Source organism: Drosophila gunungcola, chromosome 3R (assembly GCF_025200985.1).
Source record: "Drosophila gunungcola strain Sukarami chromosome 3R, Dgunungcola_SK_2, whole genome shotgun sequence".
Taxonomy (NCBI): Eukaryota; Metazoa; Arthropoda; class Insecta; order Diptera; family Drosophilidae; genus Drosophila; species Drosophila gunungcola.
Window position 1 is genome coordinate 5092942 of NC_069139.1, and position 23816 is coordinate 5116757.

Sequence of the window (23816 nt, forward strand, 5' to 3'; positions counted from 1 at the left end):
TGTCTTCGTTCGGGCATCCAATCTGAGGATGGTGGCATCGAGCGGAGCACTCTGTGGGGTCAGCCGGCAAGTGCTCCTGGGAAACTTTTCGTTCGGCGCATATATCAGGAATGGGCCAAGGAGCCGATTGTCACTGGGAAATTATCCAATTTTGTGGTTTGCATTCAAATTGAGCACCGCCGGCTGTCAATTTACCAAAGGGCCCTTTTGGCAAATCGGGAGACGGGGACAGAAGGAAGAGGACTCGGATTCGGACTCGGACTCGGACGAGTAGCTGTCATGTTGATGAATGCAATTGGCAATTGCCCCCGGAGCACTGGTGGTCGCAGTTCTCAGTTTGTCTCGTTTCTTTTCGATTCGTTTCGGCTCGGTTTTGGGTTAAACTCAGCTCGCGGGGTTCAGCCGCCCGAAATCATAATCGCGATCTGGCTGCGATCCCGATTTTGAACCCTTTTATTGCCTGCTTCCGGATATCCAAGACCATAAAATGCATGCCCAACGCTGTTTATTAATTGCATCAAGATCAACTCGCCAACGCCGCCAGCTTTAAAACCACCAGCAAACAATGTATTAAAACATGAACAAAAACGAACTAAAACGAATATAAAATTGTGATAAGAAATTTCACTAATGAGTATTTACCTTTTCAGAATGGCAGCGGCTTTGGCCACGGCTTATTTGGGGTAGGGCTATAACTTATAAGCGCACGTTAACGTTAACGGGGCGTATGCTTAATGCTAGATTAGTATCGCGAATTTCATGTGCGCTGAACTTAACGGCTGATCGCTCATAAAATTAATCAAGCTGCTTTAGGCTACTTTAATGCATTTTACATTCTCCGCACTCTAACAATTTGTGGGGTATTACCAAATTATTAAGGGGATAAACAAAAGATATTTAAGCTTTCAAAATGACGGAATTTATGTTAAATATTCAACATTTTCGTTATTTAATTTATAGGGGATATAGAATATGATAAAAGGGTTTAAAAATTGCATTATGTAGTTTTTTCCACAAGGCTTATTTAATTTTTAGTAAACATTACATGTTTAATGTGATGTATTTCGGGATTTTGATCAATTATATTTTAAGTAGATATATTAAATCATTTAATATATGATTGTCATCTTAATAATTTTTTTTTATATAGAATTATATAAATTCTACTTTAAGAAAGTTAAAAAAATTTGACTATTTAATGAATGATCCTATACTACATAAATTTATTGATATTCAAATTTTGAAATAACATTCATTGCTTTTATTAAACCATATCTATTTTTATTTTGTAATTAGTTTTATGAATGAATATCAAAATTATGTTAAACCATTTTATTTTTAAAATTCCCTGTTATAAAATAAATATATAACTATGTAATGTCTTGCAATTCAACTTAAATTGAAGGAACGCATTGTTTGACCAAAGGCAGAGCAACTCGTTTTCGTTGTCTCGCGATTATCTTCGGCTTGTTTCAAAATGTTGTTAATATTTTCACATACTTTGGTGGGATTTCCTTTCCCTTTGCTGGCTGGCGGTTAACAAATTGCTTTCGTTATCGCCGATTTCGATGCAGAGCGAGTTGAATGCACTCCTTGGCTCGATTCGAGTGAACTCCGGGCTCCGGGTCTTCGATTGGAAATGCTTGGAAACTCCTTGGCCGGGACTCACGTACGAGGAGCGATCGGGTGGTCGCTGGCCAAGTCATTTGTTACATTATAAAATATAATAAATTTCAGCTATAGCAGGCGAGCGGAGGAGCAGCTAGATAAATAATGCATTTGGTCATAAATATCCTGCTGCCGCCTGATTGACGCCTGACGTTTGTCATGGGCCGGCAATTGCAATTTGCATTGGGTTCATTGGAAAATGTCAACTTTAATTGAATTTGCACTGACGAAAGGCACCGATTTATGTTCCCCCCGTCGCTTCGTAATAAACATGTCAGGCGAAGTCTCTCGACCACAGATTCAGCTTCAGATTCAGTATTTGACTTTGGGCCAACTAATTTGAGCGCTAGCTGGGAACAGTTGGATTATTTCCCGCAAACAGGATGGACCGAAAACCTGCTTGGAGTGGAGGCTGCAGAGGTGCAACTGGAATCCGGAATCGCCTGCCCCTTGCACCAATCCCAGACGCTAGCTTAATGCCATAATTTATGCGCACAACTCGCTTTTGGGGCCGCAACTCTGGCTCCGCCTTTTGGCCAATCAGCGGCCGACTTTCTGGCCATGTCTAGGGCTGGCTCAAGACATCCGCACGCCTGCGGAGCATCCGCAATATGCAATAGGACATACTTCTGAAAATGTATACAATTTTGTGGGTTAATATGAGGGATAATAAAATGCGTTATCAGAAGAAATCATAATTGTGGTCTATTAACCTTTTGTGTTTGAAATAAAACCTCAAAAATTATGATTATAATCAATTTAAATTGTTGCCAATTTAATAAATAATTTCTATATTATTAAGGCATTAGCTAGGAATTAAATGAGCGAATAAGTTAAACAGTAAAATCAAGTAATGCAGATATATTCTTATATATCCTTTAAATTATAACTATCTTATTATTGAAATACAATTTTTCTTGAATGTTTTTTTGATACAAAAATTGCTGATACTTTATTTTGTTATATAATGTCTTCTTAAGTGATAGTTTTAATAATATAAATGAGTTTAAAGGAAATTAAAATAAATGTTATTATTGTTCAGAAAATAGTAAGAGAACTTAAAAACTTTCTAAAAAATTAACTATGTGTTGTGTATTGTTAAAAAAAAGTGTTTTTCCTAAAATGTATTGTAATACAAAGCGAGCATTAGCAGTCTTAGCTAAATTGGTATCGTTGACCATTTTGTGTTAACTGCTAAAAGATGTTGTTCATTTCAACTTTAACTCAATGATAATCCATAAATGCCAGTTGACCTGCTATTTTTAGTGACTCTTCCGACTTGTTTTCTAAATGTATTCCCTACATAAACACACAATTAAAATCCTTCTCGAATGCACCCTGCAGGTCCCCTTCGGAAAAGATGTTTGACCTCAGCGGAAACATGAATTACACATTTCTTAGGTGCTCAAAATTCGACTCGCAGGGAATTGCACCTGCCTGGATATAACCTGTGGCCAGGATGAAGCAGTAAAAATGCAGCGCGTGCCGAGTATTCCCCAAAACACAAAACACAAAAACCGCCAAAAATAAAAAAAGGACACGAGACGCAGGAAATATTAAACCCAGAGACTGAAAGTGCAAGGTGCAAGGCTCAAATGTGAGAACAGCCATGGGAATGGAAACCATTCGGCATGGGTTAATTGAATTAAGCATCGACATTGATCTACAATGGGCCTAAGCCGAAAGGCAAGCCCAGAATGGAAGCCGCTCAACAAACCGAAACCACAAAAAAAAAAAAAAAATGCGTACAAAATAGGAGCTGAAAAATCCACAAACCCAGGCGGATTAATGAATTTCTCGTTTTGCGCTTGAGTGGCTGAAACCGCAACACATTCGGCCTTTGTACAGAGATTTAATGCCCCAGCGGACAGCGGACACACACTCATGTTCGGATGCAACCCAAAGTGGGATGAATTGATCTAATCTGATCTCGAATGAGCGATCTCGCTTTGTCAATTGCCAATTGATCTTTTGGGCAATTGATCCGCTTTCGATTTCATTTCCCCGGGTGGGTTCTATTTATTTTTGGTTTACTTTTTATTTGTGGTTCGTGCTACTCGAGATAGCAGTACAAATGCATATAACCAATAATAATAAACAGATGTGTGCTGCTCATCAATAAATTTAGCAAATATTGCACAATTATTCACGGCGATTGCCATCTAAATGTGATTTTAATTGTTGGCATTAATTAGTAGACGATCGGCATGGAGATGAGTGTTTGCCATGCGATAACCACTTGACTTACATTACCCACATGCCCACTTAAATATGGCTTAAACCCGTTTTAGTCATAAACAACGTTCGCCACGGACAAAATTGATTCTTAGCGTTGTCAAACTTTATGGACGGACATAAAAAATCGCATCAAATCGGAGCAAATATAGTAGAGGAGGGCTAAGCCGCAGGAATCCTCAGAGCCAGGGCACGTGTAAATAAATTGCTTTCCAATGGGTTAGCACCAAGTCGAACCCTTCCACTTGACCTGACCGACCGCTGGCCTTTATCAGTGACCAGGACAGCAGCGAAAGGGTTGCTGCTTTCGTCTAATCCCTGGCAATAAAATACAATTTGGTCCAGGCGCAGAATGCATGGCAAATACAGTGGGACGTCGCTGAAGCAAACACCCAATCGTGACACAACTAATTGAAGACATTAATTGTACTGCACACTAATGAAAGTATTTAAAAATAATATAAATGAATAAAAACATAACATTATTATACCTTATCAATTTCTTCCAATATTTTATATTAAAATGTAAATTATTTTTGTAGTTATTTGTCTTATTATTTCGGATTTTTCAAACCAAATTTCTTGTAATTTATTGTTTTGATATAAAATTTGTATTTCCTTATTGGCTCTGAGAACTAAGTTTATAAATATGTCTGATTCCGCCCTACAAATTGTCCGTTGATATAATGATGACCAATGGTAGTAGTCATAAAAATAATGAGCTGTTACAAAGAAAAGATCTTTAGTTGTAGAAATTTTTTGTATAGTATCGACATTTTTATCCACACTGCTACAAAACATGTAAAATTCAAATTAGGTATCTGATTTTGTATTCTCAGTTTGCTAGTGAGCCAAAATAAATGAATACTTTTAAGATAAATTACTCTTATTTGGTTGTTCTTTGAGTTTCAAAATTATATTGATATTATAAATTCAATTCACGGCTTGAAAACCAAGTGTGAGAGCTACGTTAGCTCCACTGTATATCTTTCTCAAAGGATTGCGGAGGATATATATCTTTCCTTCTGCCATTGCTCGGCTTCTTGTTGTTGTTGTGTAAATAAGAATTGAACTGTGAAGAGGCGATGCGAATGACGTTTACTTTTTATGTTTGTTTATCGCTGAAACCGAAAGCTGGACACTCGCCTGGACATTCCACCCTGCAAATTCCACCCACACATAGCAGCACATCAATTCCAAGGATTTTGTTGTATTTTTTGGATTTATGCTGCCGGCGGACTGGACTTTTGGCAATTGGATTTTTTCGCTCACCCATTGAGCTGTGTAATTGAGTTAGCCAGAAGATCGGAATACGGCTGGAGAAGCTACTGCATAAACTTGAAAAACTATAAACCTGGGCTTGGAGTTTTCCTATCCAAAGTATTGTACATATAATGACGGCCATCGCGTGAGGCTCAATGGAGGAGGGGTTTTTTATAAGGCCAAAAGAGGAGGGGTACTGTGAGTACCACTGCTTTTATGGCTTATTACTGGCCTAATTGAGGCCATTGTCATTCTGGGCTCTTTTTGCAGATCTTGCTGCAGCTCGTAGCTCGCATGTCGCCACTGGGTTTTGGTTTGGGTTTGGGTTTGGGTTCGGGTTCACTCGCCCACTTAATTGACATGTGTGTGCGGTGTGTGTTTGTTTGGCGAATGACAGCTTTTTGGGCGCTGAAACCCTGAAATGCTTGCTGAAATATGAAAATATGAAATACTGAAATGCCCGAGTTGCACGTGAGGCGACAATTATGCAGTCCATTTTGCCGGCAAACATGTTGCCAAGTGTTCCAGATGTTGCTGCAAGAGATGCCTCGTCGGGGAATTACATGTATTTTAGATGGTAGGTGTGATTAAGCAACATGCTAATACTTGTTATTAATACCTGGTTGGGGTTCGGTTTATAAGGAAAAGCAAGGCTTGCTCTACAATATTTTGCCAAGAGCTAACAAGCCAAGATCTTTGATCTGAATCACATTAACTTGAGAGAAAAAGGCAACTTAAATGGACGATTTTAATAAGATGCGATACGCCTTAAATTCGTATACAAAACATAATTATTTTTAGGTAAGAAACACTATTTTAAACTATATTTTTTCATAAAACAATAGAATCCTCAAAACTTATAAAATTAATACATTTTACATACAATATTTTCGATTTCAAAATAACAACACTTTTGTTTTTCTTTTCATAATAAAATATTTTATCCACAAAACAAACCATTGGAATGCAGTGGCAAGCTGGCTTACAAATTTCTAATGTGGTTAAGGCCTTTTGGTCGGTTTCAAAAGGGCATTTTATTTTATTTTATTTTATCCATTCCCCCCGTTAGATGTGCGTATTGTAAATGGTTCTCCTTGTAACTTGACGCAAAGTGGCATAATTACATGTTTCCATGACAAATGTCAGGCCTCTTGCCACTGGCCGGGTCCAAAATAGGGAACCTTCTTCATTAGGGATGGCTTTTTGGAGAAGGGGAAGCCCCGAACCAAAGGAATGCTGCACGAATGCGCGCGATTAACTAGCCAAAGGAATGACCAAAAAAAAAATAAATAAATAAATAAAATAAAAAACGCAGAAGGAAACGTTGCAGTCCCGGTTCCTACCACAATTGCATTTTTGGTTACATTTCGCTCACGTTTCGGCTGCAATTAAAACCGAACGAACGAAAGGGAACCAAAAACCAAGAGGGGGCGGAAAGGAGTGCGACGGGGGAGGGTGAGAATGAGGGGTGAGGGGTGAGGGGTGAGGGGGCAGTACCGCGCTTAGCCAACTATGAAGATTTAGATAAGCTTCTCATTTTCCTAGCAGCTTGCCCAGGGTCCAGTTCTCCGGTCAGTTCTCGTTTTTGGCCTCTCCACGTTTTCCATTTCATTTCATTTTCATTTTTGTGTGGCACAGGGGCGTGTTTCCTCACACACACACTAAAAATTGTCGCCTAAAGTGGGTTTAATGGTGGAAAGGGGTGGAAAAGGGAGGGTAGGTGTGTGCAGAGACCTTGAGTTTTATAGACTTGCATTTAAGTATCATGCAAACTACATGCAAACTGTTTTAACTCCTTCTAGCCTATGTGGAATTTTTCCGTTTACAAAATATTTAATGTAATAGACTTTAAATAAGTTTAAAATTTTGTCTTTTACGATAAAGTTTCAAATACATGATATTGGCACTTAATTCACAGTTTATATAAATAAATATCCTTTCTAACATTATTTAAAAACAAGAAGGAAAGCAAACTTCGGCAAGCCGAAGTTCATATACCCTTGCAGCTATTGCATTAATTAAATACTTTTGAAAACATTTAAATTATGATTTACTTGAGTATGTGCTAAAAAAAAACATTGAAACTATGATTATTTGCAGCTCAATTATTAGATAGTTATTTTATATATTTTTATTATTTCTATGGGAGCTATATGCTATAGACGTCCGATTTTGATAAAATTTATACCATAATTCTGAAATAATTAAACATTGCTATATGTCGAAGAACTAAACAAAAAATTAAAAAACAGAAAAGTTATAATTTTTTTCATTTATTTTTCCGATTGTTCCTATGGGAGCTATATGCTATAGTCGTCCGATTTTGATGAAATTGAAACCGTAATTCTGAAATATTAAACCATTACTATATCTCGAAGAACTAAACAAAAAATTAAAAAACAGCAAAGTTATAATTTTTTTTCATTTATTTTTCCGATTGTTCCTATGGGAGCTATATGCTATAGTCGTCCGATTTTGATGAAATTTAAACCGTAAATCGGAAATATTTTACCATTACTATATGTCGAAGAACTAAACAAAAAATTAAAAAACAGCAAAGTTATAATTTTTTTTCATTTATTTTTCCGATTGTTCCTATGGGAGCTATATGCTATAGTCGTCCGATACGGCTCGTTCCGACTTATATACTACCTGCAATAGAAAGACAACTTTTGGGAAAGTTTCATGCAGATAGCTTTAAAACTGAGAGACTAGTTTGCATATAAACGGACGGACAGACGGACAGACGGACAGACGGACAGACGGACATGGCTAGATCGACTCTCCTAGTGATGCTGATCAAGAATATATATACTTTATAGGGTCGGAAACGTCTCCTTCACTGCGTTGCAAACTTCTGACTGAAATTATAATACCCTCTGCAAGGGTATAAAAACGGTTTTGACAACTTTTTATAAATAAATCTAAATATAAATTACGGTTTTAATTATTTACGTTTCACTGTACCTCTGAACTGCACTTTTTTTTTGGTAACAGCTATATATACCGGGGTGTAACAATTACACTCCCTCCATCTGCTTATGCTCGACCCAAATTCATTTGTAATAATGTAATTTTAAATGTTTGCCAGTGTGCCGCAGTGGCTCTTTTACAGTTTTTTAATTAAAGGGGAAAGGGAAGGGAAGGGGTGAGACAAAATGATAGAGATAGAGCAGGGTGCCCTTAACAAATTGCTCGAACTGTGCACCGACCAATCAAAACTGATCCGCTTTCTTGGTCGTGGTCGTTTGTAATGATTGCAAACACAATCGGGCCATGTTGATCTCGCCTGCCCGCGGTTCGCTCCCTTGGCCAAGAAAGAAAATGCTTTTTCCACAGAATTTCCCTCAGTTGCCCTCAGATCATGACTGCGACGGGGCCCGGCGGACTGCGAAAAACTGCATAGAATTTCAACCATAATCGCGGCGAGCGGCTAGGCTAACAAACCAGCAAACAAGGCGAAAACAACACAAGTAACAACAAACGGCACAAGCAAACAAAGAGCGGCAAAAGGTATCATCATAATCATAATGCGCATAAGCCGCCATCCAAAGTGGGCGGGGGAAAAGGGAATTCATTCCAGCGAATTCGCAATTCTGCGAAATCAAATTGCACAAATATTTCTCTTATGCAATGCACCAGGGGGATACAGCCGGCTGGATAGCGGTGGAGTGGAGTGGAGAAATCGGGAGGGCGATGGGGATGGGGATCGTCAGAATAGCTAGCCAGAGAGATCCCCCAGCTGGAGCACACTAACTAAGTAACTAAGCCCCAGACTCCAGACTTCAGACTCTCAGACTTGGCCTAAGCCCACCGCAGTGGTGGTGGCCATTGTTAGACGCAGATGCAGACGCAGACTCTGAGACACCAAAGCCTCAGATCTTCGGCATCGAGCACTTTGGGGTTTACACGCGGGCGGAGATGATGCTTTATTGTTGTCAGAAATGTGCTAGGAATAGATCAAAAATATAAGAAAATTAACAAAATGAAGATGATTCCAGGAAAAAATTATTTCTTAACACAAAACATAAAAAGCGCTTAAAATAAAAAAAAATAATGGTTTTCCATAAATAAAATTATATTAATAATATAAAAAAAAAAATATATATACCATAAAAAAATCAATCGCCCCCGGGTGGACTCGAACCACCAACCTTTCGGTTAACAGCCGAACGCGCTAACCAATTGCGCCACGGAGGCGATGATCGACGAGCGTCAAAACAAGACAAAAAAGACCAAAAGCATAATATTATAGCTGAAACAGAATTTTGTTAACCTTGATTAATCAGCTACAAAAGTTGAGATCAAAGCATTCTTTTGTTAAAGTACTGTTTGGACTTAAATAAATATTTCGGCAAAAATAAAATAAATATAATATAATAAAATAAAAAAAAATCCGATCCTGCCAGGAGTCGAACCTGGAATCTTCTGATCCGTAGTCAGACGCGTTATCCATTGCGCCACAGGACCGATGAATTTACACGCGCCAAATGCCAACATGTAATTAAAAAGCTCGTTTCTATAAATAGAATCAAAATATTCATGGATCTTCCGTCTTTTTTTTGGGCACTTTGCATCTCATTATGTTAATTATTATAAATAATTTCTTGATAGACAGTTGAGAGATTGAATTTCGGTAATCGTATAAAACCATTATTGAAATTAGTTTGGAGGTCTGCTGAGCAAACGTCATAAGTTATTTATTGTATTGTTTCCGTATTGGGTATAAATAATGAGTTGATCTGGTTATTGAATGAAATCGTTTTGATTCAGGTATCGGGTTACAGAAGACTATCGGAATAAGTGAATTATATCTTTACAGTATTAAATGGAAATGTTATTGCGGTTAAATCTGTTTTATTTGAAAAGTTGATGTCTTAACAGAATGTCAAACTATAGTTTTTTTTTCAGTTTAAAATCAATCTTTTTTTTTGGGACATCGCAATCTTCCAGGTTCGTGTAAACCGCTGGAGCGTCTTTCAGTCTCCTGTGAACGTGATAAGCCCAAATCAACCGCATCATCATCATCTTTCCAGTCGTCGTGGTGGCTGGTGTTGGCGTGGTTGGAGTTGCTGTTGCAGATGTTGCTGCTGCAGTTGTTGCTGTTGCCCCCATACCCATACCCATACCCACTACCCATCCCCATCCATTCCCATCCATCCCAGAAACGAGTAAGCCAGGCCAATCGGCATCGCAGGCCATGGAATTACAGCATCTCTAATCTCTCGACAATTGTGGGCGCGCACACCGAGAAATCATGCGAAAAGGAAATGGAATCGCGAAATGCAACTGCATCGAAGGAGGTTGATGATGATGATGATGATGATGAAGATGATGCTGATGATGAGGATGAGGTGGGGGCGTGGGGTAGGTGGTGGCAGACCCCAAGCAGTCTGCTAAGGTCTGTTAATGCTGGGTTGTATCTTTTTGTTTTTGGCCATGACCATGGTCCCCGATTCCCGATTCCTGATTCCTGATTCCTGATCCCTGTCCCCTGATCGTGTCTCTCACTTCTAACTGGAGAGAATTCCTTTAAATGGTTATCGTAACAATTTTTTCCTACCATCCTCCTCTTGTTCAGTCTTTTCCCTGCACTGGCTTCTTATTATTTGTGTTATTTTCTTCTTTTTTTTTTTTGAGAATTTTTGTGTGGCGAGCAAATGAATCATCCCAGCTGGGGCATGGAAGAGCTCCTCCCTGCTGTGGCGTCGAGTGCCCGGCACTGTGACCGGTTCAAGAGGTAAACTGCAAGAAATATGGGAACCCCTAATTTAGGTATTAAATCTACTAAGCAAACTCCTGGTAAAAATTAAAATAAAAGAAAACCAATTACTAAAATTGTTAAACATAATTTGGGAGAATCTTATTAGATTCATAGAATAACAAATTCTTTTTGAAATAGAAGCTTGAATCTGAACAAGCTTAAATTTTTATATTTATTTTAATTGATTTTATGGAGAAAGGAGAACAGATATTATTACTTAAATAATACTTATGCACTTGTTGAGAAGTATATTTACAAAAATTGTATTAAAGATTATAAATTTTTTATAAAACTATTCCAATTCTAATTCGATGTAGATTGTTATTTCTGTTACACAATTTCTGTTTTTTTTTTTTGTTTTGTCAAGTGCAGAGAGAGGCATCCGGATAGAGGGAGTTCGAGAGAGGTGGACTTGCAGAAGATGTGTGAATTTTTGTCGGTTTCTGGCCTGGGACTAAGACTGGAACTCGGACTGCGAATGGACTGAAAAGAGTGGAAATTTATTGAGCTGTGGGCGCGCATTATTCATGCACTGCATTCGGCTAAGCCAGCGTCCAAACAGCCGGCGATTCGACGATCCGGGACCAAGTCCCAAAAGTAGGCGACACCAGGCCGAGCTCAGGATCTCGGAACTTCGCTTGGGGACCTGGCCCGTCGCCGTTTGCCGTCAGTTTGGGTTAACAGGTTAATGTTGTCCACGGTCCGAAGAAAACACAAGAAAAAAAATCCAAAATGGAGAGAGAACTATGCATTGTTTTGGCCATGGCTCCAGGGGCTGGGGTTGCGATTGGAGACCGTGACCAGATCGAACCACTTATCGCCTGTCAGAGGCACTCGATGATGTTGTTTTGGCCCCTAATGATGACGAAAGTTTGGCCAACTTTCACCAGGATAAGTGTTGCCGGCTTATCACCTTGACTCTGGTAATTACACAGGGAATTATGTCGGCAACAATAATTCGTTGTGGCATAATTCTGGGAAATTGAAATTTATGCCTCCGTGTTCTCGAGTCAGCTTCTTGGCCATGCTCAAAGCGCATTTATCGCGCAGCATCAATAAATTCTCCCCAGGCAGAAGCGCGGCCAGAAGAACAGAGACTGAGAGCCCAGCAATCGCAGGTATCAACATTTCATAATATTTACAATAAACATGCAACTGTGTGGAGGGATTGGTTGGCAAAGGGAGCCAGTGACAGAGCCAGAGCCAGAGCCAGCGAATTGGTAACAGAGGAGGCAGTTTCTGGCCACATTTAGCGCATCATGTTGCGTGAAATTTGACACTTTTCGGCCGGGATGACGACACAAATTTTCACCGCATCTCGGCCAGACAGACGGGCAACATGTTGCATGTTTATGTTTTCCCTTCGTTTTTGTTCATCTTGTTTTTCTCTTGTCGAATCCCTGCCACTCGCGGAGCTACCGAATTTATGTGCCTTTGTCATATTTGCCAGGCACTTCTTTAGCTTAGCTGCTTCGCCACGCTTTTATTTCGTGCGTTTTTCTGTGTTTTGCGTTTTTGTGCGTTTGCTTAACAATAATACACAAATATGGCCACTGCCTGGTTGTCAACAACTAACCCAAAGGCCAGTTAACCTCTCCACAGCCTCCATCGTCATCTGCAACTCCAACTCCATCTTGCGGACCAACTGCATGGGCCAAGAGCTTAGACTTTGGCCAAAAAGGCAAGGCTCATTGCATGTGCCATGCAAAACGCACACAATCAAGCGACAAATTGATCGCACTCCCAGATAGCGCCGGTTTTGGACAGTGGTGCAGAAGGTTCTCAAGGCGATCGTTCTTAAAAAACACTAAGCCTTAAACATTATGATAAAAGTTTAATTAAAACACAGAAGAGCTATCCCTTTAATTGGTATAAGTTTACGTTATTACTTTATTATTATTTTTAAAGAATTATTTCATTATTAAATGTTGGTTGGAAACTGCATGAAATTATATTATCTATCAAATTAAATCAAATTAAATTATTATCAAAGGAGAGGCGTTGACAAAATTATAAATATTACTATAATTAAGGCTTAACCCATTTTTCCATTATTTAAATAAATGAATTTTTTCTTGTGGTGGTGACTAGCTGCAATAAACTAAGCTACCTAAGCAAATAATTCAAAAATTGAGCTTAGACAGAATTATAAATATTATGTTGTAGCTCATTTTATTTTAATTTATTTTTCCTTATAAAAATAAAATGTATTTTTTTGTGGTGGTGACTAACTGCAATAAATTAATAATTCAAGAATGGTTTTTATCCCGAATTATGAATACTATATTTGATTGTATGCCCTAGAATTAGTTTTTATTTTTTCGTTTAATTAGCATAATTAGTCCCCTCCATTTACATTCTTTAAAAATTAAATTAAAATAAAAATTTTTGTATATGTACATTTTTAAAAATAAAATTTTAAAAATAAAAAAAGAGGAATCAATTGTATTTCACAATTTTCGTTAAATATTTATTCTAAATTTTAAGCGTTTTAGTTAAATGCGGATTTGCATCCACTGTGGCAACCGCTGAGTCTGCAGCTTGTTGCCCGATTCCGTGGCAGTCATAGGCCTACCTACACAGTTTTGGAATATCCCTGGCAGCCCGCTCCCTATTCGCCCGCTGAGACCAACGAGGTAACTAATATCTGTTGCAATTGCCAATGCCAATTTTCCTATTTAATATGCCACGAATTGACATGGGCCGTTGCCATTAAGCATTTGATATGACCAGGCCCAGAACCAATGGGCCATTGGCCATGTTTGGAGTTGGGCAGTGGACATGTGATGACATTGCATGGGCCACAAGCAGATGCAGTTACGGATGCAGTTGCAGTTGCAGTTGCAGTTGCGGTTGCAGTGTCATCCGTGCCTAATTTAATCAAATTAGCTGAGAAATGCAATGGAATGAATTTGTTCGTTTGGTCAGAGACAGAAACAGCAGCAGAAACATAAGCAGTGGCAGAAACTCATTACGTTAATCAGTTGATTGTGCAAATCTAAAACAAATTATGACAGGGCATATGCCCGGGCATATGGCAATTTCTATAATTAATTCGCCCTCCCCATACACAAATGCAATTTGTGCAATTTAATTTCATTAGAATAATTCTAATTAGGGCAATGAGTTGTAGGTGCTATCACAGCCGTACAATCGTTTGACTAAGCGCCAGCTCGGTGAATTGGATGCAGCTGTTTGTGAGCGTGTGATAACGGAAATTTAATTGAAACTGTGGCAGCTTTTGTGAAATTATTGGAATGGCCAGAGAGCCAGGAAGCCAGAAAGCCAGAAGGCCAGAAAGCCAGAATGCCAGGAGCAGCCAACCAGCGCGAGAACCAATTACATTTACCAGCCGACTTGACACCCAAAAACACCCAAAACACCCAAAACCCAACCCAAAACCGAATCCCCATTGATGCGCTGGTGTCCAATGATAAATATGGCTAATGGAAGTTGCCCTCTCAGATTATAATGTTTGTTGCCATCTAAATTGAATTGCAATCGAGGCTCGCTGCCCTTGGATCGGTATTAAAATTCATTTAAATCGAATCGACTCGACTCGAATGGCAGAAGCCATAACCGGCCATATCGCAGCTAATCATCTAAAGAAGTGTTTTGTGTGTGTGTCGCCATTGTTGGGTGCACATTTCCAATCAGATAAACACGCAGCCGAAACGCACGAACTGAAACTGAAACAGAAACAGAAACGGAATTACGTTGCCCACAAAAGGAAGTAGGTGGAGGAGGTCCTCCGGAGGCCAGGACAATGAGGAAATGGTCGAGGACGTGGTCGTGGTCAGAGGAGCATTGTTCCCTGGCTCCTCCTCGTCGTTGTCACTAATTAGTTAATGCATGACCAAATATTTGCTGCTGTCTTGGTCCGAAAACCATCGGCCTTTGAGTGAGAGGAGCCCAAAAAGCAGCCAGCACTCAGGCAAATTCGATTGCTATTGAACTGTTTAATCAGTGATTTACCAAACTTAATGCACTCAAATTAATCGGATTAATATGAACGTTTTGGAGATAAATACAGAATTGAAGATTAAATAAATATAAAAAGGATAGAGAGATTAAAGAGCTGATAATCTTATAAGACACTTATTATTTTTAATGAAATATAGAATAGAGTTATTCATTATTAAAACAAAATTAAATGGAGTATTTTAGTTTAGGCCATTTAAAAAGAGAAATTGCATCCAAAAAAATTTTGGTTACCTACTACTTTCGATGTTGTCTAAGGAAGTATTTTAAAAGAAAAAAAATAGTTTAGGCGTTGTAAACAGAAAACTTAAAAAACATTTGTTTGTCAAATCAAAATTTGAAAATTTTGTTATTGGTTTCTTGTTTCTAATGTTAAAATTCTTTTTTCATTTAACATGCTTATGCCCATTTGCAATACATAAAATTAAGATTTTTTACATTTTGATAAGCCTTTTTAACTGCTCAATAAAATACTTGCACTAAAATTAGTTATCAAGAGTGTTATTATTATGGCCTGGCTCATCTTTATTTTTTATAAAAACCTTTTAGAAAAACACAAATCTAATTACAAGGCTAAAATATGTACAACCATATTTTTAGGCAAACAATTATTAGTTCCGATGTTGGTTTCAGCTTTTAACCTTAAGCAAGCCAAGCACTTAATCATATCATAAATTCATGTGGCTGTTGCTTGTGTTTGACTTTAAATAATTAGTTAATGCACAAACATTTGATGCGACCAGCAGAGAAAAGAGTTCCCTCTAAAAGACTTTACCCCAGCCACCACACAATACCAATACCAATTCCGATCCCATAGACAGAGCCGTTGATTTACGTTCATATTTAGTGCGGTTTATTTATGTCGTTTGTTGCATGTTCTCCATATCCAACTGGTTTCAGGTGGCGTGCCCCATTATCATCCCATGCGAGTGTGTATCGGTGTGTGAATTGGTTTCCCATTGGCCGAACATATGCCCACTGCCACGCTTATCTGCGATGCTGATTAACTGATTTATATGGCTGGTCATTGCTTATGCATTGATCACCGCGTTTTGTTTCCTCTGATGGACTCACTTGAAATTGGTATTGCTATTGGAATTGGTATTGGTATTGGAGTAAAAGTTTCAGTTACCATTACAATTGACCCGTGACATGTGCGACACTTTTGCATGTGTCTAATGCGGCGTATTTGGGGGGTAATTTCCAAGGCACCGCCTCGAATCACTTATTTTGTTTCAATTATATTGTAATTATATAGCAATTAGGTTTAGCTTTTCGTTTTGCTTTGTTTTCGGTTAACTTTGCCGTAATGGTAGAGGACAGTGCCTATCACGTTGAGCTCATGTGATGCTGATAAATGAGTACGAGTACAGTTTCGGTTTTGTCAGGCAGCTTTAAATTATTGACATTTATTTAACTTACTTTGAAATTAAGTAATGAAAGCATTCATTTTGATAAGTTTTGGAATAAAATTTTTAATTATTGATAAGTATCCTTAAGAAAATTAAAATCAACATTCCATCATATACTTTTTGATACTTAAGTCGATTTTTTAATGGGTCTTACAAAATGTGAGACATATTTATTTAAATCGACATAGCCGTTAACAAAATATAATATTTGTTAATTTAGTTGATGAAATTTCTAAGGGATATTTCAACCACCTAATTTATAGGTATCCCTTTTTATTTATATAGAAATACCATGGCAATGAATATTCTTCAGGACTTATATTTTATCCACGCACTGTTTAACGAGCCATATATATTTCAATAACTGAACAAATCGGACCTGCTTGACTGCGTGGCCATGCCGTGCACTTAATTGCTGTCCCAATTATTGCAATGCTCAGAGATATACCCAGCCGATAGGTTTGCATTTATTTTTTTTTTTGTTGCAATTGGGAAAACTGATAACTGATAACAATAAGTCGAAACAAAAACCTTGGCAAGGTGCAGCGGAACCGGATGCCGAGTGAAAAAAAGGTCCAATGGGGTCATCATTGCAGTTTGCTCAACTATGTATGTTGGATTAATGGCCAGCTAACACGCGTTCGTTTGGGAGTTTTCCTGGCCCATCATTCTGGCCGGGTTATCGCTGTAAAACAAAAGACTTAGGCAACAAACTGTGTTCTTATGGCACTTCACCAAAACACCAACCACCGACAACAACTGCGCTACGAACATGCCATTTCACGCCTCCAAACAACTCATAATTCATGCGTTCAATGGCCAGCAACAAATGCTGCATAACAAATGATCAATATAGAGGGCCAGAGCCAGAGTATCGAAAATTGAGGGAACCAAGGCACGTTTCTTGTGTAGCAAAGACGCATCGAAATTTAAAGAGCAATTCATAAGCATAAATGGCCATTATAGAGACATCATTGCGGGCCGGGTTTCGATGGCTGCTTATTGGATTTATTACCAAACCAATTTCGATTTTCTGTCCACTCATCTGAAAGCAATTAATCATCGGCGGAGCCTTCAGTTACCGTTCCTCAATTAGAATCGTTTTTGTGATTTTTTTTCTGTATTTTTATGTATATTTTTTCTTCATAAATTATTTTTATTTATTTTTGTGATTTTTTTATGGATTTTTCTGGTGATTGCCATTAAATTAAATACAATTTTCCATTTTTTTTTTCGTTTCGTTTTTAAATAAACATTACTTTTTGCTTTGATTTATATATATTCAACTATCAATATGGCCAAATTACAATACATTTATCGTTTACACTTAGCACATAATACATCATATTTATATATATAGTTATACATATCGTATTCTGTTTATACCTCAGACATAAATTAGGTTAGGACTAAACTGGCTTTATACACACAACTTAAAGGGTTAAAGTTTTATGTTTAGTTGGATTTGTTTTTTTTTTTGCGATTTTTCTTTTTTTGTTTTCTCTATAATTTTACAAAAATTGCTAACAAATGTATTTTACAAATTGCCTTTAACATTTAATTTAATTAAATTTATTACATTACGCTTAAGTCTATGCATATTTTAATGTGTATGTGTGTATATTTTTAAGACTTAGGCATTAACATTGAACATTAAAGTGTGTTTTGTGTTTAAAAAGTTGACGGCGGCCTTTGCTTTCAATCAAAAACATTTTCCCTCTCTGCCTTTTGTTAAATTTATTTTACAATTGCTAATGGCGCGCTTTAGTGAAATTTGTTATATTAATATTTATATATATAGATTTTACTTTTTGTTTATCACGTCTGTTTTGTTTAGAGTCTAAGAATTTAACTAGTTTACAGTAGGCATACGCTCTAAAGTATTTGTGCAATTTTCAATTGCATTTTGCGAATTAGGACAAACATCTCAAGCAACTTTTCTTATACCTACGATTTTTGTTATTTTGTTTTAATTTATACAAAAATGTTTACTTTTGGACGTGCATTGTAACTGTTTTTGTTTATTGTATATAATAATAATTTTAGTTCTCTGTGTGCTTGATTCTCGTTTTCTGTTATATGTACACAATAAATATTTATGAAATTTCCCCCTCATTCTGTTTTATGGCAGTTCATAAAGCACAATTAAATACACTGAATTTGCGGCGAGAAATTAAATTAATTAAGCGCAATATGAAACATAAGGAAAAACTATACAAACACTCACAGAAAAGCCATAAAGGAAAATAAAATAAAAGTAATGTGCAGCCCTTTAATTAATTTTAATGGGGCTTTTGTTATTGCTGCCGGGCCACTCGGCTCGCAATAGCAGCAACAACAGCGACAAAGCTTAAATAATTAAAAATTGCACGCAATGTTTACAATTAGGAATAGCCAGCGTTCGTCCAGTCCGCACACCGCCCCCACAATCCATCTCCATCTCCATAATAATAACAATATTTTTTCGTTGGGATGTCAAGGGCTTGGTGCCACTGTCAATTGCTGGCCAAGGAGTCCTCAGTTTGGCATTGTGTTTTGTCTGGTTTACTTTTCTTTTCTTCTTTGCTTCGTTTTGTCTCGATTTATTCACTGCTCGATCAAGTCGATTGAGGAGTGGGTGAGTCGCGGCTCTAACTGAACAGATTGTTGTTCAAGTTATTCCCGCTCCATCACGTGTAGTCAGTGCGCCAGGTGCCCTGCAGGAGAAAAGAGGGAAAAAGTCCAGGTGGAACGTTAGTAAAAGTTCGGCATTTGCAGTCCACACAAAAGCTGGCACAGAGAAAACAATTCTTTAATTTTGAGAGCAAATATTGGATTTTTTTTTATCGAAGCAATGTGTTTAACCTGCCGAAGTTCCTATCAATATTTAAACAGCTTTCCCTATTTATCAAATTTCTGCTTTACTTTAAATTTAATTATGTTTAATGTATTTTAAAGTTTAAAGTTTATTTAAAAGTTGTTTATTAAAAAATAATTTATATTCCTTATATATTTAATGTAATTGTTAGTGAACAACATTGGTTGTCCATTTGCAAACGTTACAAAATTGTCGTAATCTTCTTTTCATAACATTTTAAATCAAAAAGAAAACATCTTAGAAAATGCATTGATTGGAATTTGATTGAACCAAATTTAAAATAAGTAAATATAATAGAAATAATTCAATGATTTTATTATCTTATAGCCTTTTAGTTATGCAAAGTATTTTATATTTATCTAAGAACAAAAATGTTTTAGAAGTTGGTTTATCTTTCTCATTATTTATTTGGCTTTAAGTTCACCAAATCTATCTTAATATTTTTCTCTGTGCCGCAAAAAGCTTTGGCAAAAAGCTGCTGTTGGTATAGAAATTCTCTTCTACTCACCATCGAACTGAGACCCAAGTGGTAGGGCTGCGAGTGGGGCACCACCGCTCCGCCGAGAGAGCCGGCGGTGGAGAAGCCGCCCTGCAGTCCGCTGGAGGCGCCCAGGGCGCCCATGCCGCCGGTGTACCAGCTGCCGTGCATGTGCGCATGTGCCGGATGCAGTCCGCTCGAAAGGTGTCCATGTTGAGCTAAAAAGAGCCGAGAGAAATGGGGGGAAAACGAGCGTTAGTTGGAGTGACGGGCGTTTAATTGTTTCGCGAGGAGCAGATGCTTACCCATGGAGGCCGAGAAGCCGCCGCCGAATCCTTTAGAAGGATCCAGTGGCTTGAAGTCGCCCATGCCCAAGTGTCCTCCAATTGGCAGACAACCGCCACCCAGACCCTTCTTCTTCTTGGACTTGGAACTCAGCTTGCGATTACGCGTCTGGATGCCCTCCTTTTTCATTGTAAGCGGACGATTGACCTGTAAATAATTTGAAAAAAACCCAAATAAATTAGTACAGAGGAAAAAGTAGAGCACTCAAACTGGTAATAAGTTGTATATTTATTTTCTAACTAAATGTTTTAAGAGTAAATTTAAAATTAATTTTAAAAGATGTATTTGACATTTAAAAGTAAATTTACACTTATAAAATTAAATAATAATTTTAAATATATTGCCTTTGCAATATTTTGTTCAAAATGTTAAGTATGTAAAAAAAATATTCAAAGTCAAACATTAGATAATCTTTTATAAAGTTTATGTACCTATTTCATATCATAAGAATTTATTTTAGATTATAAGCGCTACAATTATTTTAGAAGAAAAAAGCATATGAAAAATTGTTCTTAAATGCCTTAATTTTCCTGCGTGTAGGTGGAAAATCAATAAAGTAAAAGCGAGCCGAAAAGAGGGCTAAAACCGTCAGCAAACTAAAACTGACCGCTAAAATGGGTCAAATTTATGCAAATTCATGGACCGGAAATGCCGCTAGCTGCACACGCTGTCTGTGTGAGACAGGGGTGATTGTGTGAGTGTGTGTGTGTAGTTGTGTGTGCCTCCCTGTGTGTAAAATGTGAGAGTGACTGCAACCGGGAAGTGAAAATGAAGTATTACAAGCATTTCTACACGATCAGATAAGCGACATTTGCGAATGCGATTAGTTGGCGCTGATAGCGCTCACAACGGCACCCGGGTAATGTTTTTTTTTTTGTTTGTAGTATTTTTACTTAAAGCATTTGCTGATGTTGCTGCTGTGCTGCTGCAGTTGTTGCTAATGTTGCTGCTGCTGTTGCTGCTGCTGCTGCTGCTGCTGTTCCCTTGGCCATTGTTGGGCTCTCTTCATATGCAACTCCTTATCACTTGCGAACATCTAAGCGGCAGCATGCGCTTCATTGCGCTACAATTACAATATTGGGTTACCCATTCCCAGAGCGGCAGCAGCGAAACATTAGCAACAAAGCCGAAGGGGGGAGTCCAACACACAAATGTAGCAGCAGCATTACAAAGGACCAAGGGCTACCTGGGCGTGAATTACGACATTGTGCTGGGTGCCTCTTATTTTCTTTTCTTTTTATTATTTCCGATTATGCCCTCGAAAAAGCAAACACTGAAATTGTTAAATTGCCGAGCGAGCACTTTGAAGAGCCGAGATTTTCGGAGGGTTGTGATTTGACGACAAACAGCGTATCACTTACAATGCGATACACAAAAAATAAGAGCCCATACATAGAGTAGTATCCAGGGGAGATGGGAGGATCTCAGGGCAGCCCACGAAATTGATAGTCTCTGTAGCGTTTAGCGCAAATTGCGGCAATTAGCAACTCGACGGCGCTGGCAGCTGCGGATCTCTGTCGAGCTTTAATTGATATGCAGCAACAAAGCATAAAGTTGTTAATGCCCAGGCCTAGCTCATTAAGAAATTCAGAGGAAAGCGCCCAAAGGGGAGCACCAGCAGATTAACTTTTTTATGCATAAAATCTAAATCGAGCGTGGAGCGAACACGCGCCGTTGCAGTTGACTGGCAATTTGACAGCCCCCAGAGAAGAGGAAATATCCAGTCAGTATAGTGCAGTGCGGCCCACCCACAGACCACACTCATCGGGGACTTATACCCGAGATATATATCAGATATATATTATAAGATCCCGAGGAAGAGAAAAGAGAAATCCAAGGACAGACGGCGCCAGACACCGTTAGGTAACCTTTATGATTTTCTATATTTCTCCTCCTTCATTGTCACTTCACCGCAGGACATTTTCCCAGCAGGTCACCAAGGACTATTTGACCTGCTCAACAATTGTATCATTTGGCATTAATTAACATGCTGATTCTCCAAGATATACCTCGATTTCAAGGAACTCTCGAGCAGACACGCGCAGATGCCAGATAACAGATCACAGATCCAGCAAGTGCATAACCAGAATAGAGGAAAATGCTGATACAGGAACCAGTGTTTCTAAGATTACAGTGGTTGTGATTTTTCAGAAAAATATGTAAATAAAATATATAAATTGTACCGAAGAGCAAGAGGAATTTATTAGGTTTTGTTTAAAAGAGCAAATAAATATACTGATTTTTAATAGGCTCACCACTCATATATGTCTATACTGTTATTATAACTCATTTAACTTTAAAACCTTACTATAAGAACTACAAGGATTGAGAGTGAGGTACAAATTAAGGGATATAAAATACATCATTTGTTTGCTAGAAATTGCCTTTTCTTCCTTTTCTAAACATGACTGCCCTTTAGCCATGCCCCACTGTACTACGCTACGCCAAGTGCAACTGCAACATTTCCATAAAATGTGCCAATCACTTTGGTTAGAGAGGCCCACACAGGCGGCACAGCTCGAAATGACAAACGAATTGAATTGAAATGAACTGCAAGCCAGAAAAGCAACCAAAGCCAGAAAAAGTGAAAGAGACAGCGAACGAGGTAGAGGGAAAGAGAGAGCGATACTGGGGGCAGACAGAGATGGCAATGGCAAAAATGCGCGCTGATTGGCATCTTATCGAGATGGGCCACTGTCCAATTGAAGGAAAATTTTTGCAAAAATAAATTTCGCCTGTTCAGCCACCCAAAGTGCATTTTCTCGTATGTCGGAAAAGTTTTTTACTTTGAGCGAAAATCAGATTACGGGAAAATAGAGCAAATGTGAATGCGTATGTGTGTTTGCCTGCTCTTTGATATTTGCCTTTTATGGACGGGCTCAATTAAAAATATTTCGCCTTTGCCGATTGCCATCGAAATGCAGCCGCTACTTTGCTTGCAAGTGGCCACAAGTGGCGACCGCAACTTAATTAGTTTGCCACACAGTGGGGCAGACAGGTGGCCCATCACTTAAGGGCCACTGACATGTAAATGTGCCAAAAGTTCAACCGCAAAACTCATTAAAACTTGACTGCAGGGCAAAGGAATGAAAAACAAAAAAAAACCCAAAGGAATGAAAAACAAACCCCCAAAAATGAGACACCAAAAAAAGGAAAACTGTAAGATGGGGGGAAAAACTTAGCTTATCCCCTGAAAAGCGTGGCTAATGAATATTTAATAAGATGTCGAGATGTCGAGGAGGTGGCTGAACATTATTCAATTGAATGCAGTTAGCCGGGCAGTCGATTACATAAATTAACTCTGCAAAGGGGAGATTTTCTAGCATCCTGCCACGCGTTGCCCATAACTGGAAATCGCGGGGAAAGCTTATCGCATCTTCACAGGCAAACACACCAAACACCAAACACCATACAGCCAAACAGTAAACGCTTATCGCTGGATAGTGGGTGGTGGCTAACTGGCATCTTTAAATAATCATCGGGCATTCATCATCATGAGGGTAACAGGGTAGCAACCTGCTGCGGCAACAAATGGAGAAGCTAAACGGCAGTCAACCCCCTGGGGTGGTGGCATCCGGAAAATGGTAGGCGGGCGCGGGCTTTCCAGACACTTCATTTTTGTCACATTTAATCCCCGGGTGCGTGCGCTTCCTGTACAACACTCGCTATAGAGTGTCCGAATCCGAATCCGATTCCGACTCCGATTCCGATGTTAAATGTGGCGTTAAATCGCGCGAATCGAAAATCAATATGTGTGGAGTGAGTTAAATGATACTTTTTCTGCTTAATAGTTCCGCTGACCATTGGAGCTGA

The 23816-nt window shown here is 38.4% G+C and overlaps 1 protein-coding gene and 2 non-coding genes across 5 annotated transcripts in view; all 3 read right to left on the minus strand.

Moving 5' to 3' along the window:
• Positions 1-9292: 9292 nt before the first annotated feature.
• Positions 9293-9366, minus strand: Trnan-guu (transfer RNA asparagine (anticodon GUU)). The gene has a single exon. It is a non-coding gene; the product is annotated as a tRNA-Asn (tRNA).
• A 197-nt stretch (positions 9367-9563) lies between these two features.
• Positions 9564-9636, minus strand: Trnar-acg (transfer RNA arginine (anticodon ACG)). Its single transcript has one exon. It is a non-coding gene; the product is annotated as a tRNA-Arg (tRNA).
• Positions 9637-16754: 7118 nt separating this feature from the next.
• Positions 16755-23816, minus strand: part of LOC128263860 (GATA-binding factor C) — a 38750-nt gene continuing 31688 nt past the window's right edge. For 2 of the 3 annotated variants that reach the window (XM_052999190.1, XM_052999147.1), the window contains exons 7-9: positions 19964-20150; positions 19689-19876; positions 16755-19019 (exon numbers count right to left, since the gene is read on the minus strand). In XM_052999190.1, the coding sequence (XP_052855150.1) occupies positions 18993-19019; positions 19689-19876; positions 19964-20150 (402 nt within the window). In that variant the 3' untranslated portion in view covers positions 16755-18992. The remainder of the gene's footprint in view (positions 19020-19688; positions 19877-19963; positions 20151-23816) is intronic. The other variant, XM_052999229.1, reaches the window with a different exon arrangement.